Source organism: Mustela lutreola, chromosome X (genome assembly GCF_030435805.1).
Source record: "Mustela lutreola isolate mMusLut2 chromosome X, mMusLut2.pri, whole genome shotgun sequence".
Lineage (NCBI taxonomy): Eukaryota > Metazoa > Chordata > Mammalia > Carnivora > Mustelidae > Mustela > Mustela lutreola.
In genome coordinates, this window is record NC_081308.1 from 17,722,785 (window position 1) to 17,740,953 (window position 18,169).

At 42.8% G+C, this 18,169-nt stretch overlaps 1 protein-coding gene across 2 annotated transcripts in view; it reads left to right on the forward strand.

The window, feature by feature from the left end:
• PHEX (phosphate regulating endopeptidase X-linked) overlaps window positions 1-18,169 on the forward strand; it is a 211,781-nt gene that overhangs the window by 22,186 nt on the left and 171,426 nt on the right. For both annotated transcript variants that reach the window (XM_059157512.1, XM_059157511.1), the window contains exons 4-5: window positions 15,758-15,844; window positions 16,909-17,135. In XM_059157512.1, the coding sequence (XP_059013495.1) occupies window positions 15,758-15,844; window positions 16,909-17,135 (314 nt within the window). The remainder of the gene's footprint in view (window positions 1-15,757; window positions 15,845-16,908; window positions 17,136-18,169) is intronic.

Sequence of the window (18,169 nt, forward strand, 5' to 3'; positions counted from 1 at the left end):
AGCACACATATTATGGTGACAAACAGTAAAACAACTATTTGATTAATTGTATTTCAGAATAATTGGTTTCTTTGTAAACCCGTGTTTCTTATGCACTTGTAAACATTAGTTTGAGAGTGGTCCTTAGGTTTTAAGAGCCTGCCCAGGAAATGTATGGTGCAAAAAAGATGAAGAACCCCTGCCTGTGTGAAGGTTGCTGGGGCAGGCCTCAAGAAGGTACAGTTTCATTGAACTCCAGTCTTTTGATGCATCCTAATCTAGGTGTTTCAAGCAGAGTTGGCTATTACAGGACCCCATGGGTCCACTCAATGCCCAGGTCTTTGAACAGTCCATAGTCTTGAATCCCTGGGTAATGAACACATTACCAACAGTTCATGTATGTTTATAAGGATATTAGAGGAAACCAGAGATTTGTGTTTGGAGATTTGTGCCAGTGCCAGATGTTGAACTGATTATGATGTGATTACCTATGCCATGGAATAAATATATTTATAGATGAAATGACTGAGTGTTGTCACAAGCCTCTTATGAGAGCAGAGAGTTAAAAGTCAGTGCCCAGCTGGAGATGATACAGCTTTTACTGTGGTACAGTTACAAATACTTAGAAGCAATGCCAAATGATTGAAGATAGTAACACAAAGTAGAGTCTTCTTTCACAGGTACACAATACGTGTTGCATGAAAGAGTTTGCTTGTCATCTGATCCTTGAAGACAGGGACTGTTGGTACAACTTGAAAGGGTAGAGGTAGAGGGGACCGTAGATCCGGAGGCTGTGAATGAAGTTCCAAGGAAAAGACCGAATCCATGAAACTTGGCGTTGTTGGGAGGATGACACGGACATGCCTAGGTGAGAGGTGACATGAGTGAAATGGGCCAATGAAGGATGTGAGATTTTTGACCAACAGAGAACGCTGAGGTTTCTGAGCAGTGAAGCTATAGCTTGGGAATGCTGTGCCTAGGAATAACGACTGAAAAAAAGGAGCGGGGAAGCAGACGAGGGGGCATTTTTATAGTATAAATATTGCAACACGTTATAAAAAGTTTCCTGCTAGTTAGCTTGAATGTTGTAGGAAGAAACATTTTTACTTTAGAAGAGTGCTGACTAAATTTAGGTTCTTTTGACTAAATGCAAGTTCTTTGGCCTGACTGATGACACAGGATATGGGCATCCTGAGAGAGACACAAGAATACTTCTCAGCTTGCCCACACCCAGGCCCCGTTTTTGCATGGTTGGTGCGTATAAGTGTATTTTGCTTGGCAGTTGTTCAGGAGGGTTGTATATTTTTGAAAAGCCACTTCCTGAAAGATGGTGACTGTTTGGACAGGAAAGAAAAATCCTAGCTGGTTTTGGTCGTAACAGTCCCGAGGTGTGCCCACGTGAGCTGCGGTCATGATTCCAGGAGCTCCTCCGGGTCCCCACGTGTTCTTGCTCTTGGTCGCCACAGGCTGGCATGATAACGGAGCTGAGAATGTGGGCGTTTGGCAGGAGCTTCCCAGGCTCATCCCGCTCTCACAGCAGAAGCAGATGACTCAGATCTCCTGGACTGTGAAACCTGCATCTTCAGAGAAATGAGCCAGTCACTTACCTTTACTGTACTTCTGATTGGTCAGTGGCAAAACTTAGGCACCAGAAAACTGAAAAAGTTGCTTGCACATAAAAATATGTGGCCAAACAGGGTTGAAAATTCTACCCTTGGATTTCCAATCTCCCTGATGAGATAGCCTCAGCTGTACTCTCACTTTCAACTCTGGGAGTATTTCAACTGCAACTGCAATTCAATTTCAACTGCAACTTGACAGTGTGGAATGGGTTGAGCATCTTTAAGATGTGGCAAAATCCCCATTTCTCCCCCAGTGTATTACAAATGGGCAGGATTTCTACTCCTTACTGTGTAGTGAACTTTTAACGATTAAAAGAAAAAAATCCTAGGAATACACATGGAGAAGGGCCTAGCAAGCCTGGCACTGTGTAGGGATAACCTGCTTTATTTTTTTTAAACTTTTTTTTAAAGATTTTATTTATTTATTTGACAGAGATCACAGTAGGCAGAGAGGCAGGCAGAGAGAGAGAGGAAGGGAAGCAGGCTCCCTGCTGAGCAGAGAGCCCGATGTGGGGCTTGATCCCAGGATCCTGAGATCATGACTTGAGCTGAAGGCAGAGGCTTTAACCCTCTGAGCCACCCAGAGCTAAGGTGGTGACGCTAAGATCAGCTAAGAAGGTGGCGCTGTTCCATTTTGCAGTTGAGAAAGCTGAGGCTTGGAGAGGTTAAGTATTTCATATTCACACAGCTAGTAACCTATAAAGTCACTGTTGTCCAGAAGAAATGTTACGTGAGTCAAAAATGCAAGTCACATGTAATTTTCCATTTTTAAATAGCCATGTTAGGAAAAGAAAAAGGAAACAGGTAAAATCCCATGATTCTGTCTAACCTAACATACCCAAAGAATTGCCATTTCATGTAATCAATATAAAAACATATTCACAAGGCAGTTCACATTCTTTCTTTCCTAAGTCTTGGAATTGGTATGCTTCTTATACTTGTAACTCATCTCCATGTGGATGGGCCACATTTCCATTACTCAGTAGCCCCACGTGACTCCTGGTTCTGCAGTGGACAGGGCCGTTCTAGACCCGTGCCTCTCACTGATGGCAGCATGCTGAATTCATGAGGGAGCACAGATGCCCAGGGCCCAGCCTTAGAGGTTTTGATGTAATTGGTCTGGGATGGAGCCTGGCCTTCTGGATTTCTTAACCACTCCTCCCCCACCAGGTGACTTTATCATGGGGCCCAATTTGAAAACCTACTCAAGGGTGAAAAACCAAACCAACTGAGTCAAGAACTATAGGCACCGTCCGTTGGAGAAAGTTCTCTGAGTTTTATGAACTGAGACCCATTCAAAACTACTGCTCTGGCAATATGCTTTGCTAGTCGACATTAAAGAATGCCAGGCAATGCCCGAATTCATGAATTTCTTTCAATTTACATTTTCCAACCTTTTGGCCAAGTCCCAGAATAATGCAGGAAAAGACAAGGGAGTTCTTCCCCACCTTGATCTGCACACTGGTCTTGATACACACCAGTACAAGTAAATGAAGACCTGAAGGTCTATTATTTTAATTGAGGTCTGAGGTGTCACCGTCTGTCTGGAAACTTTAAGCTGTGGAAAAGAGGAAGTTAGGGTTTGCCGGCTTCAGGTCATTGCCAGAATGAAACAAGTCTGGTGGAGAACATGTGGGAAGTGCTGGGTGAGGAAAGCAGGCAATTGTGGCTCCAGCTGAGGTCTGAAGGCTGCACAGCCCATGGTGCGGCGGGATGTCCAAGGAACTGCTCTTGCCAGGGCCCGTGTGCCTGCCCGCGCCCTCAGCCAAAGCCGCCATGTGCCTGTGGCACCTGCCATGCGGGACTCAGAATGTCTCCCCTCGCCACAGCTTCACGTGTCCTTCGAATGCTTTTGGAGTCATTTGGAAACATTTTTACATTGCCTTCTTTTATTTAAATTCCATACTGCCTTCCATCTCCGGACACACTGATTATTTTTCAGAAGGAAAAATGCTGGGTCTTCTGGGATGACAGTGCTCTAGTTATATGCAAATTTGTTATGTTCATTTGACTTGTAATTAAGCAGGAGAACTCGCACCCATGGCTGAGTCTTTCATAGCCTTAACTAAATCAATACCTTTCTAGTTCATTGAATTAGAAATACCGTCACCTGTAAGAGGCGCCATTACTTCATGTTCGCCAACAAAGATGGCGCTCCTACCCTGGGCCATCTTTTCCCCTGACATTTTTACTTTATGTTCATTGAAAGAGTTCTTGCAGACATTACTTTTTATCTTAGGACTCTTTTGCATGAAATGCAAGCAGGAGAGATTGGTTCGAGTCGTCCTAAAACTTCCTCCCAGTTCTTTTGATTTCAAGTCATCAGCGCTTTTGTTTTCTCACAAGACATTGTCTTCTTTCTGTCCATAGCGGCCGTGATTCAGCATTCCTTAAAAAAGTGCTCCCTGATTGCCTCTTTGGAGATGCAATAAGTTTTCATTTCATGCCCAAATCATATTGAAATCTTTCTGAGGACCTTTTAAGTGACAGTTTACTGGCCATGCAGCCAACTCATTTCCAGGGCCTACTATGGGAACTGCTCAATCACGTTCCCACACAGGCGGGCAGTGACTGTGCCCAGCTGACAGTTTTCAGATGGATTCCAGTTTCAGAGATGTGAAGACGTGGAAAGGAATGTGCTTCGTAGAACAGATGAATTATGCTATGTAAATTGTATTTCCACTAAACCAGGCTCCCCAACTGCTTAGTCCATCCACCTTGTTTATGTGCTTTATTTTTTAAAAATATTTTATTTATTTATTTGACAGACAGAGATCACAAGCAGGCAGAGAGGCAGGCAGAGAGAGGGGGAAGCAGGCTCCCTGCTGAGCAGAGAGCCTGATGCAGGCCTCGATCCCAGGACCCTGAAATCATGACCTGAGCGGAAGGCAGAGGCTTAACCCACTGAGCCACCCAGGTGCCTCTGTTTATGTGCTTTAAACAATACTCAGTGAGATTTGCATGATGTTCCCTCCTCTGTATTCTAGGTTTTCATGTGCACTGGTGTATAAGCAAACTCCCCCACTTCCTTCTTCGCCTCTAATGAGTAGCTACAAAGCCAGACTGTAATGCTGGACTTTCCATCCTTGAGCATGTACATAAATCACCTGGGAATCTTGTTAAAGTGAAGATTCTGATTCAGTGGGTCTGAGAAAGGACCCAAGGGTCTGCATTTCTGACAGGCTCTCAGGTGATGCCCACACTGAGGGTCTAGGGACCACGTGATGAGTGACCAGGCTTTACTACAACTGAGGACCCAGTATGTCACTGAGGAAACTCACCTCTCCTGGGGGCATGAGTGGTTTTGTTTTTCCTCCATTCACAGTATGATTCTGATGAAAATCTGTGACTTACAAATGTCAAGTTGGGTAAAAACAAAGGTTTCTTAGGATAAAAAGAAAACAGGAAGTCTGTGTCTAATGTTTTATGATTCAGGGAGAGATATTTCTTCCCCTTAATTTGTTTTCTGAAAGATTTGTTCATTTTGTTTTTCCTTGCCTTCCTCCTCAAAAAACTTGGGCAACTTGAATTTATTAGGAAATCTGCATGTAATTGCAGATTAATAACCTACCCATTAATACCACATTAGTTCATTGTGATTAATAGCATCTCTTTGAATGCTTAATGAATTAGTAATGATGGACTATTTGCTTTAAATTGTCAAGAGAACATTCTGTGTAAAAAGGCACTACGCATAACAGGAAAATTAATTATATGCCGGTTGGAGAATAGCTTGTCACAAATAAGAAATGTTTGTTTGGAACAGCTCACTGGTGTTTATATTTATACAATGAGAGGTATTTTTAAAACATGGATGGACCTTTTAATTTAGAAAATGAGAAGGGGATTTTGTTTTCATCAATAGCTGAGCTCAGTGTGGGAACCGATATTTCAGAAACACACACGAGTACGTGCCGGTCGGTATGCTCACAGGTCTGCTTCCTCCAGTGGTCAGGTCGGTTACGTTCCAAATGGAGCAACTGCTACCTGCTGTCTGCTCTGAATTCTTAAGTTCATTTCCCCAAGGCCCAAACATTTCTTGTTACTAATTTTATTCCTTTGGCCTATCATTTGTTTTCTCTCTGGTTCCTCACTCTAACTTGGTGCTGTTGGCCATCATTGTTTATTTCTGTCTTTGCCCTACATCCGAGGAAGCGAAGGTCAAGGAAATTATGTGACTTGCCCAAACCAATCCAGCCATATAATTTGTCCCCCACAGATTATGGGTCTAACATTTCAAATGTCTCCAATTTTAACCCAGGCAGAAAGACTTGCATGAGCAGAGGCTTTGTCTAGCTGGTGCCTTTGAGGAAACCCAAGAAGCCCAGTGTGATTGGAGCTCAGAGTCAGAAGGGAAAAGGGACAAAAGACAAGACTGAAGAGAAAGGAGGGGCCAGAGCCTTCAGGCCCTATAGGCGGTGTAAAGGTTTTCTCCTCTGTCCTCAGGCACTGGGAGCCCATTTGTAAATGTCACACTGAGGGGCATGATGGGTTTTGCCAGAGCACATTGGCCACTTGTAGAGAATGGCCTGGAGAGGCGAGCTGGTATATGGAGAACCGTTGTCAAGGCCCTGCCATGCTGTTCTGTTTTCTAGCTTGGGATCCAGATGAAGATAGAGTCGGTCTTCCTTGTTACAGAAAACCCCAAGCGTTACTGGATATTCTTTTCTCTGTGTTCTCCTCAGGGCAGCATAAAGGGTCATTGTTTCTTCTCTGTAGCCCCCAGTTTCTTTGACCCGAGGAGCGTACTTCTCCAAGCACGTCCTGTTCCCCAGAATCTGCTGGGGAAGCCCCGGCAGCAGGCAGCGAGCAGGGAAGTTTGCTGTCTCCCTGCCAGCCCTTTCGCTGCTTTGACTTATGCTGAAGGTGCTGTTGCTTCCCCTCTTTGGGATAAAGAAGGGAAGGAAAAGATCCCAGTTCCTAATCCCTCACTGTTAGAAACCCCAGTTAAAAAGGATAGCCTGGGTGGCTCAGTTAAGAGTCCAATTCAGCTCAGGTCACGATCTCAGGGTCTCGTGGGGTCGAGCCCTGCCTCGGGCTCTGAGCTAAGTGCAGAGTCTGCTTGTCTCTCTCCCTCTGCTCCTCCACCTCTCTCTCTCTCAAATAAATAAAGTCTTTTTTTTTTTTTTTTTTTTTTTTTTTTTTTTTTTAAAAAGGACAGCCTTCCTTGACCACACACTGTAGTTTGAACAGCCAGGAATAGAACCACTGCTACTCTTACCTCCTCAAGGAAGGTGGGAGTGAAAACAGGGGTTAGTTGGGAAGTGGGTTTTTAAACCTATGTTTACAGTGTTTTGATGCCACTTTCACAGATGAGGGAGGAATTGTGAAGTCTAGAGCTCAGATTTTTTAGGATTTGAGGGATGCAGTATTTATCTCACTCTTCTTTGCCGTGGGGCGTGGTATTAGCTGGAGTTGAAAATAGCTGTCCTGTTTTTTTGTTTTTTTTTTTCACTTTGGAAGTATTCCTGACATTGTGTAGTTTTTGGTTTTGTTTTGTTTTGTTTTCGCTCTTGAGCGAGTGCATCAACCCTTGCCTTAAACCCCCATCGCATTTCACCTTTGAGAAAGGAACTTTTTAAAGGTGGACTTTTGCAGAACTGAGGAACTAACTTAGACTTAAATGGGCCAGTATGATGAGAGCTCTCCAGAACAAAACAAAGTAGTGCTTTCCTTGAAGAATGTTGACATTTAATGAAAACGAAGCTGTGGAGTGAGGAAATCAGCAATCAACCTTGACTTTGAGTGGGACGGGGAATGGGGGAGGAGGAAATCTGGGCTGGTGATGTTCTGGGATCACAGGCATCAAGAAGGACTGGAGAAAATTGTCAACTATACCTCGTTTAAAGTTGGGGGAGGTAAGGAGTGCGGGCGACTGCTGTTGGTTCTCAGAGTGTGTTCCCTCTACCTATAAGCATTGGCATTAGCTGGGAATTTGTTAGAATTGCAAATTTCTGGATCACACCCTAGACCCACTGAGTTAGATACTCTCGGGGAAGACCCAGAACTCGGTGTTTTATGATTCTGATGCCTGTTCAAGTTTGGACACCACTGGTTTAGACTAGACATAACATGAAGAAAAGCCTTTGGGACCAGCTAACTATGTCCTGCCCTACCTAACCTCACCATGGCCTCCAATCCCTGGCTAGGTTCCTCAGGAGTGAGTCTCCCTGGTCATAAGAGCATGACCGGGCTTTATGGGGGACTAATTGAGGTCGTGTACCATACACCTGGTACAGAGCAGATGTTTAATAAAGGAATGATATCACCTTGGGTCCTTGGATGTTTAGGACTACTGAGGAAGGACCCCTGCAGGGGGAATATAACCACACATGGTCTTTCCTTTATAACAGTAAGATGGTAGAAATAGGTAGGACAAAGTAAATAATTAGGGTTTTTACTCAAGGAAAAAAAAAATGTGAAGATGGATTATAGTGACTTTAAATTCACCACAGGCCTTTCATTGAATTATCTGCTAAGATCCAAATTATCTAACTAGGAAAGCTACTTTTATGAGTTAAAATATCATATTGGGGGGTGCCTGGGTGGCCCAGTGGGATAAGTTTCTGCCTTCAGCTCAGGTCCTGGTCTCAGGGTCCCGGGGTCGAGCCCCACATCGGGTTCTCTGCTCAGCGGGGAGCCTGCTTCCTCCTCTCTCTCTGCCTGCCTCTCTGCCTACTTGTGATCTCTATCTGTCAAATAAATAAGTAAAATCTTTTAAAAATATCATATTGGTAGATTCATTGCAATTCTATGCTGTCAAAGAGTAATATGAAAATTTAGTTTAAATTATTTTGAAGTGTAACCCTGATAAGTGTAATCCTTATAAATTTGCTTGCAAGTGGGCATAATAAAAGAGTTACCTTCTATTAGACTTTTGTAGTGTCTGGCAGTTTTATAAAATTGATTTCATTATGGGCAAAGAGGTCTTTTGTGTTAAATGGGGGGTATTTTTATGTTATTTGGTAACCCATGATTTAGATCGATGACATAGAGGATTTTTAGTGCCCCTAAAATAATCTCTGTCCCCTTTTCTGAAGCTGATGCCAGCCAACAACGATCATTTATAAGATGATCATAAAAAATGAACAAAGAAAAGGATTTTGACAGGGTCTCTCTCTGTATGGAGGTGGGAGTTTCCCAGAAGAATGAGAAATAGCAGTTTGTCCTGTCTTTTCTGTGTGTCAGAAAGACTCCAGTGACGCCATGCTTGCCCGGCTCTGGGCAGAGTTGAGCGCACCAGTCGTGTGAAAACACCAGGGCTATGGGATCCACAGACCGTGACTTAGTTAACTTGAATTTTATTTTTTAATGAGAATAACAACGGGCTTTGCAAGCTGATTTAGAGTCTCCAGGTCCAGCTGCCTAAGAGTTTAATACCCGTGCAGTGTGAGTTAGAAAAATGAAATTTTTTTGTATGGTAAATAAACTGAGGAGCCTGGAAACCAAATTGAAGTCTGTAGCCTGGAAAATCACCAAGGACTAAAAATAGCAAGATTAGAGGTGACAGTCTGCCATGGACCATCCGAAGATGGTTTTTAAGTACCACCAAAGGAGAAACCAGGCCATAAGATAGGCTAAAAAAAAAAAAAATATATATATATATATATATATATATATATATATATATATATATATATATAAATAAATTCTATGGGTGCCTGGGTAGCTCAGTCATTAGGTGTCTGCCTTCGGCTCAGGTCATGATTCCAGGGTCCTGGGATCGAGCCCTGCATTGGGCTTCCTGCTCCGTGGGGAGTCCGCTTCTCCCTCTCCTTGTGCCCCTGCTTGTGTTCCCTCTCTCGCTGTCTTTCTCTCTGTGAAATAAATAAATAAAATTGTTTAAAAAAAATATATATATATATACATAATTTCTGGAGAACATTGTGCTTGTTACATAGGTATGGAAGGACGTAACTTCCCTTAGAATGTGGATTCGACTTGTCAGTGTTTTGATTTTTCCTGTTTTTTTTTTCCTTGTATCTAGACTTAGAAGATACTCTCCCCCTTCCTTCTAAGAGAGAAGTGTTGGCATAATCTACGGTGAGGTCGAGAATTCACATTGATGACATGTGATGGGAAGGTTTTAGGATGCAGTTGCTGTTTGCATTAAGCACATCAGGTCCCCAGCTTCAGCATCCCTCGGCCTCCTAGTAGGTAGCCGGAGGATTCCCTGTAGCCCAGACACATAGCAGGGTTGCGGGGTGGGGAGAGAGAACACAAAGGAGCAGGTTTTGATAGAGTCTCTGAGCTCTGAGGCCATCTCCTTCAAACGGCATCAGTTCAGCCCCGAGATTCTTGGGAGGTGTTTGCTCATTGGCCTCATTTGTGCACGTGAAATGTTTGAAAACGGTTTTAGGTGAAAAGGTCTTAAATATAGTAGAAACTTCAAATGACTGGCCTGAGCTGCGTTTGACTGTTGTGAGCTCTTGACTTACTAGGGGCCTTCCGAGTCTTCAGGAGTTTGGCCTTTCTTTGGAACGCTCTTCTCCTGTTCCAGAGCCCCCAATAAAGGCCCTGTCTCAGCAGGAGAAGTGAAACGAATGAGAAAGATTGGTGGTCCTGTCTCAGCTTCTGAACTTAAAGGAAGTTGAATGCCAACTAAGTATTTACCCCCAAATGGAAGACCAGGATGCAGATAGTTGAACTGAGACCACTGGTAAGATGAAACCTAGGAATCCCAAAACCTGGTGTTCATGAAAACCAATGAAGTCTTGGATTTCGTTGTATGATACAGAGACTAGGATGTGAGAAAAGCAGATTGTGGATGTTTGTGTAATCGGGACATTGCTGATTATAACAAGCAATAATAAAAGAAGTGCAACTTCTTACAGTTCCTTTTCTGTTGGGTGAAAAACTCTTAGACTTAACCTTTTCAGGAATTCAGCTCTGCAGTTGTGGACTGAGCACCAGCCACGCCAAGCAGTAGGCCGTGGGTGCTTAAGATGAATGGGACCCAGCCCCTGCCCCTCAGACTACTCAGTTTAACGGAGACTAGTCATTGTGGATGCCAATTTTATGTACCGAGATTACTTTTTGTCTCACAGGACTTGACTCAATGACCAAAAGTACCTTCTTCATTAAAATTCTCCCTCTAGGTGTACCCTATAAAGCCAGGGTTGTGTTACAAAGGCATTACTGTCACACCATGGGCAGAAACTAATTCTATGTGGACTGTAGATCCAAATGTGAAACAATAAGGATTCTGTAAAAAACATAGATTATGAGTGGGACAGGCAAAGGTTTCTTAAATGGGACACAAAATACACTAACCATACACAGAAAAATGGGGAACTTGGATTATATTGAAGAATTTGATGATTTTATTTGATTAATATTAATGAGAAAAAATACATAATATTTTTGTGTTCTGTTCGAATTTGATGATCAGAAGCACTTTGAATCCAGCTTTATAGTCTCAGGTTTGGTGCATGATACGTTTTTATGAACTGGAGTTTTCCTTTTCTGTTGTAATATGGTTAAGAATACCTGGAAGAGGGTGAAGATTGAGAAATGGTCCAAGAAACAACACAGAGGATGACGGGAATGCCCTTGTGTGGGTGACCCAGGAGCCCTTCTGGGTGCTTTAGGGACATTTTAATAACTTGCGTAATTGCCTTTGATAGGCAGCCTTTGTTTTCTGCTCATTAATTACTCTCCAGGCTTTATTGCTCTTACCACTAATTCAAATACAGAGATAAAGAAAACGGATGCCGCCAGCTGATTGCCAGGACACTGTCTGCATATCAATGCTCTCCCGCCTGCTTGGGCATGAGGAGGTGAGGAGAAGGGAAAGGGTACAGAAGACAGAATTTTGACATAGACAGGGGTTACCTCACTTTATGGGACTTCCCTTTCTTGGGGGTGGCAGGTACTGCATTTTTTTACAAAGTAACGGTTTATGGTGACCCTGCATGGAGCAAATCTATGTGGTGCCATTTTCTCCAATAGCGTTTGCTCACATTATGCCTCCATGTCATGTTTTGGTAATTCTTAGAATATTTCAAACCTGTTCATTACTCTTATATTTGTTACGGTGATCTGCGTGCGATCAGTGAGCTTTGATGTTATCATTGTAATTGTTTTGGGGCCTCATGAACCATAGAAGATGTCAGACTTAATTGATAAATGTTGTGTGCGTTCTGGCTGCTCTTCCAACTGGCTCTTTGCCCATCTTGCTCCCTCTCCTCAGGCTTCCCTGTTCTGAGATGCAACAATATTGAAATCAGGCCAGTTAATAACCCTACAGTGGCCTGTAAGTGTTCAAGTGAAATGAAGATTCACACATCTCTTACTTTAAATCAAAGCTAGAAATGATTAAGCCTAGTGAGGAAGATAATGTTGAGACCTGGGACTCTGGCACTGAATGGTCACCAAGTTGTGAATGCAAAGGAAACATTGTTGAAGGAAATTAAAAGTGTTCCTCCAGTGAACACATGAATGATAAGAGAGCAAAACGGACTTCTTGCTGATCTGGAGGAAGTTGCAGTGGTCTGGACAGAAGATGACAAGCCAGCCATCATATACATCCCCATAGGTCAGAGCCTAATGCAGAGCAAGGCCCTAACTCTCTTGGATTATGTGGAGGCTGAGAAAGGTGAGGAAGCTGCAGGAGCAAAGTTGGAAACTGGCAGAAGTGGATGCATGAAGTTTAAGGAAAGAAGCTCTCTCCCTGATATAAGGTGAAGCAGTGTTTCCCAGTTACCCAGGTATCCAAGTTCTCCAGAAGATCTAGCTGAGATGATTCACAAAGATGACTACACTCTACACAATGCATTTTCGGTGTAGATGGAACAGCCTTATATAGAGGAAGAAACCATGTAGGACTTTAATAGCTAGAGAGGAGAAGCCAGTGCCTGGCTTCAAGGCTTCAAAGGACAGGCTCTCTTGTTATTAGGGGGCTGAGGCAGTCCCGGTGACTTTAAGTTGAAGCCAGCACTTACTGACTATTCTGACCATTCATAGCCCTTAAGGGTTATGCTAAGTCTACCCTGCTTGTGCTCTCAATGAACAGCAGAGCCTGGATGATAGCACATCTGTTCACACGTAGTTTAGTGAGTATTTTAAGTGCACTATTGAGTTCTGGTAGCTCAGAAAAAACTTAGAACTGCTCAATGGCAGTGTACCTGATCACCCAGGGCTCTGATGGAAATGGGCAGTGAGATTCATGTTGCCTTCATGCCTGCTAACACAACATCCACTCTGCAGCCCGTGGATCAAGGCGTCATTTTCACTTTCAAGTTTTATTATTTGAGAAATAGGTTTCACAAGACTATAGCTGCCACAGGTAGTGATTTCTGTGATGGCTCGGGGGACAGCAAATAGAAAACCTCCTGGAAAGGATTCACTGTTCTAGATGACATTAAGAACATGTGTGATCCTTGTGAACAAGTCAAGATACCAACACTCACAGGAGTCTGGAAGAAGCTGATTCCATCCCTCATGAGTGCCTTCGAGGGGTTCAAGACTTGAGGAGAGGAAGTAATTTCAAATGTGGTGGAAATATCAAGAGAACTAGAATCAGAAGTAGAAACTGAAGGTGTGACTGAATTGACATAATGCCATGATCAAACTTGAATGGATGGGGAGTTTTTTCTTATAGATGAACAGAGAAAGTGGTTTTGTCTTTTTAAAAAATTAATTAATTGATTTGAGAGAGAGAGAGCACGAGTGGGAGAGGACGAGGGAGAGGGAGGAAAAATCTCAAGCAGACTCCCTGCTGAGTGCAGAGCTCAATGTGGGGCTCGATCTCACGACACTGAGATCATGTCCTGAGCTGAAAACAAGAGTCAGATGCTTAACTGACTGTGCCACCCATGCGCCCTGAGAAAGTGGCTTCTTGAGATGGAATCTACTCCTGGCAAAGACACTGTGAAGGTCTGAAATGACAATCAAGGATTTAGAAAATTACATAAACTTAGTTAATAATGTGGTGACAGGGTTTTAGAGGATTGACTTCTAGTTTTGAGAGAGCGCCAAATCCTAACCACTAGACCACCAGGGAGCATCTTGACTCTAGTTTTGAAAGAAGTTGTTCTGTGGATAAAATGCCATCAAGCAGCATCTCATACTACAGAGAAATAGTTTGTGAGAGGAAGTGCCAATCTATGTGGCAAACTTCACTGTTGTTTTATTTTAAGAAATTACCACAGCAACCGCAACCTTCAGCAAGCTCCAGTCTGATCGGTCATCAGCCATCCACATCTAGGCAAAACCCTCCACCAGCGAAAAAGAATGTAATGAGTTGAACACTCAGATGATGGTTAGCATTTTGTAGCAATGAAGTATTTTTTAAAATTAAGGTATTACATTGTTTCTTAGACACGGTGCTATTGCACATTTAATCATCTGCTGTTACAGTGTAAACATGACTTCTGTATGCACTGGGAAGCCAGAAAATTAATTTGACTCGCTTTATTGCAATATGTACTTTTTTGCAGTAATCTGAAACTGAACCCATGGTATCCCTGGGATGTGCCTTAACAAATTATTGATATTTGTGCGCTGTTAGGGTTTTGGGAATGCCCTACTTAGTATTGCATGTCCTCTTTTTACCTTCTTGTCATACACAGAATGCCTTGGGTGCACACTCAGGTACATACGTACTACTTTGAGTTCTTTCGCTCCCAAGGCTTGTTTGGGTCCTCAGGGCATTGTTGTTTACAATCTGTGGAGTGTTTATAGCATCAGAAGAACATCACATCCCTAAATGGAATTTGGATTATTTACTTCCAAATGTGTCTCCCCAACAGTCCAGCGACTGTGGAGGTAATACAGTGGAAAGGCACCTGATCTGATTTGAATAGAAATGTATGTGAGTATGGTTTTAGAGCTTTGTGTTTATTAAAAAAAGAAAACAATCTTCCTTCTCGATCCTTGGGGCTAGTTATCCTGCTTTTATTGCTGTGATAATACATAAGAAACACCAAACAAGTCAAAACAATTGAAAACACCCACATCCAACTCAATTTATTTTATTTGAATCTGTGGAGTTCATTGGACTTGTTTGATATACAAGTGTGGATAAAAAACTGGTCAGGAGCTCTGTATTGCCTTTTTTTTGTGTTTTGTTTTGAAAGGTAGAACTTCTAGTTTAGAAGTGGAGATTCCTCTTCAGGGAATATGTAATTATTAATTGGATCAGCACTCTCCGTTGTATGTATCTTGAAGCTCTTCAGAATACAATGGGGGCATCTGTTGTGCCATCATTGGGAGGCAGCTGGGTTGTTTCAGAAATAAAATCCACATGCCTTGACAGCAGGAGGCTGCCACAGCTCCATGTCAGCTGTGGTACTGCTCGGGGATGCTTCCTCTTGGCTCCATGTAGGTAAATGAGCACTTGCCGGTACATCCAAGGTGTGTTTTGGCGGGGAGGGGGAGCAGTTTTTATTGAGTCTTGCCTTTCCCTCCTTCTCCCCTTAATCATGACAGCTGCCAGTTTCCACCTTCAAGCAAGAGCATCAGTGATGTTGCAAAGTGCACATCACTTTCTGGGTGGGCTCATGTCTACGCTGACAGCCATTTTATACACATGACCTCATTTCAATGGCCAGGACTCCGCATGGGGAATTGGACAAGTTTTCAGGCAATTTGGGTAGGCTTTCCAATCTCGCCTCTCCATTTCCTGTCTAAACAACTTCTCCCATGTCCACAGCATGTTTATGCAACATCGAATAAAACTTCTAATGGGCAATTTCCTCCAGGTGACCTCCTGGAGAGGCTGGGCGGTGAGGAAATCTTAAGAAACCCGACCCTGATGAAATTGCGTCCTTTGAGAATATTACTCCGTGCAGAAACAAAGAACAGAATTCAGTTATTTTTGGTTCTTGAATAAATGAATTCTGTTTCTTTTTATGTAGGTGGCAAAAACATTAACCCCTGCAGCAGGTCCAGTCTGAGTTGGAAATTGAACTTCAGGTTTCTCTGAATTAAGAGAACCTGGGAAAAGAGAAGGTTAATTTTTTTTTTTTTTAATTTGAACCTCAAGCAACTTGGACTTGGTCGTGCTGTCTGTATATCTTTTATAGATGTATCTTTTCCAGGGTTGTCTGTCTTTACATTTAATTATCCGGAGGCCGGGACTGTGGTTATGGAATGACCTCTAAGTTGCACCTTGTATGGGTGGATACTAATGAATCCTTTCTTAACTTTCCCAGCCCTTTTGGAGAAATCTATCAGTAGAAGGCGGGACACCGAAGCCATACAGAAAGCCAAAATCCTTTATTCATCTTGCATGAATGAGAGTGAGTAATAAAGGAAATAACTGAAATATTTAACACCCTATCCTTCAGAGAGTCTATTAATGTTTAAAGATGTTCTTTAAGGAAAACGAGAACTACTAAGATTCCGATTAATGTTTAAAAGTGTTGTTTGAGAAAGGGAACAATTCTCAAGGACTGAATCTTGACTCTCCCTGTCTTAATGTTCTGTTGCTGGCTTGATAGAGAAAATAAGAATATAATTTTATTTCTTTGGCTTGGATTCCTTACGGAGCAGTTCCTCCATGAGAAACTTGCGTAGGGTCAGGAGGGCAAACCCCACCATATGTGGTGTGGAAATGAGAATCCAGAGGCCCTGTCCGGTGTGGGAAGGAGCCTGGGAGAGGGGGCATTTGGGAGTGTTGCTGTATCCCACAGAAGCTTACCCAGGCCTAGGACAATCCTGATTCCCAGGTGGGCCAGGCTCCTTCTGCTTCTCCATCAGCCTAACAGATATCTTAGGTGGGTGTCTTGGGCCTGTCTTGGTGTCTTGGGTCTGATTGGAGTTAAGGTTAACACTTGCCATTTGATCTGGTGTGTTTCCTCAAGACCACTGTAGGAAGAGAAGCCAGTGCCTGTGGGAAGTGTGTTACCTTGTTTAGAATTTGGGGTATTATTTGGTGAGCTGGAAGAGTGTGATAATAGATGGTCAAGGAGTCTGGAAGCATTAATTCACGTGTATTGGGGAGTGGTTGGTTTTACTGAATGGTTTCTTTTACTTAGGATTGTTCCTACATCTTGCAGGGTATGCTCAGCCTAATATCACTCATTGGGCTGTAACAAGCCCATCTTTTCTTGTTGGGAATATCCAGCAGCTTCTGTAGTCCGCTCTCCTGACAAGAATACCTGGTTCAGGCAGTCACATTAAAGTGTGAGCCATAGCTAGTTCTGTCTCTGTGGTCCTGCTCAGTCCACTGCATCTCTCTCTAACAGGTGAAATGTGAAGTTGGGGTCTTATAGGGAATGTTCTTTAAGAAGATGTACTTGAATTCTAGTTTGGTGATCCGATCTGCAATTCTAACTCTTTCTTTGTATTTGCTCCCTTTCAGAAGCGATCGAAAAAGCAGATGCCAAACCATTGCTACACATCCTGCGACATTCCCCTTTCCGCTGGCCTGTGCTCGAATCTAACATTGGTCCCGAAGGTATTTGGTCGGAGAGGAAGTTCAGTCTCTTGCATACCCTTGCAACGTTTCGTGGTCAATACAGCAATTCTGTGTTCATCCGGTTGTATGTGTCCCCTGATGACAAGGTGTCCAATGAGCACATTTTGAAGGTATAGTGAGGATTTGTTCATTCTGTTTATTCAGTCCAAGGTCAGCCTTTTGGGTTGTCTTTCCGAGGAGAGAGACTCATCCTACCTTAGTGGAATAAGAGGATAAAAATTCTGTTGAACTTCGGGATCTAGAATATTCCTTCCTCCCGATTTGCATAGTGTAAATCATGAACAAACCAATTTTGTCAGCCTTTCAGGAAGCTGGTGGGTAAATTTAAGTCATCTCTGACCTGGTCCTCAAATATCTACTCTGAGCATGTGTGGGGTCCCTAAATTCCAGTGGGGAGCAAGCTACAAAGACTTTCTGAGCTCTGCTCTTCCCCACACCTCCTCATTCCCCTGACAGAGAAATAATACTGAAAGATTCATCAATGACACAGCTTGGCAAGGATTCAAATACATTTCGTAAAATTGTTTTGTGTCTTGATCCTACTCTTTTTTTTTGTGCTTCCATAGTTACTTTTTCCTCTTAAGATTTTTAAAAACTTAATTATTTGAGAGAATGAGTGAAAGAGAGCAGGAGTGAAGGGAGGGCCAGAGGCAGAGGGAGAATCAGACACCTTGTTGAGCAGGGAGCCTGATGTGGGTCTTGATCCTGGGACTCCAGGATCATGACCTTATCCAAAGGCAGATGCTCAACCAGCTGAGCCACCCAGGCACCTCACTTCCATAATTTCTTTGACTAATAATGAAAACTTTATTGAATCACTAATTTTTTCCTCCTAGTTCTGTCCTTTGTCAAACCATCAAATATTAGTGATATATTGATGATCAAGTCGTAGAAGTAGAACAGCTATTAAGAGTATATTACTCTCTTCTGCTGTAAGTCAACTTTTTAAAATTTTTTAGTTGAGATCTACTTTGTGAGCCAGGATGTGATCTATTCTGGAGAATGTTCCATTTGCACTAGAGAGGAATGTGTATTTTGTTGCTTTGAGATAGAATGTTCTGAATGTATCTGTGATGTCCATCTGGTCCAATGTATCATTGAAAGCCTTTATTTTCTTGTTGATCTTCTGCTTAGATTATCTGTC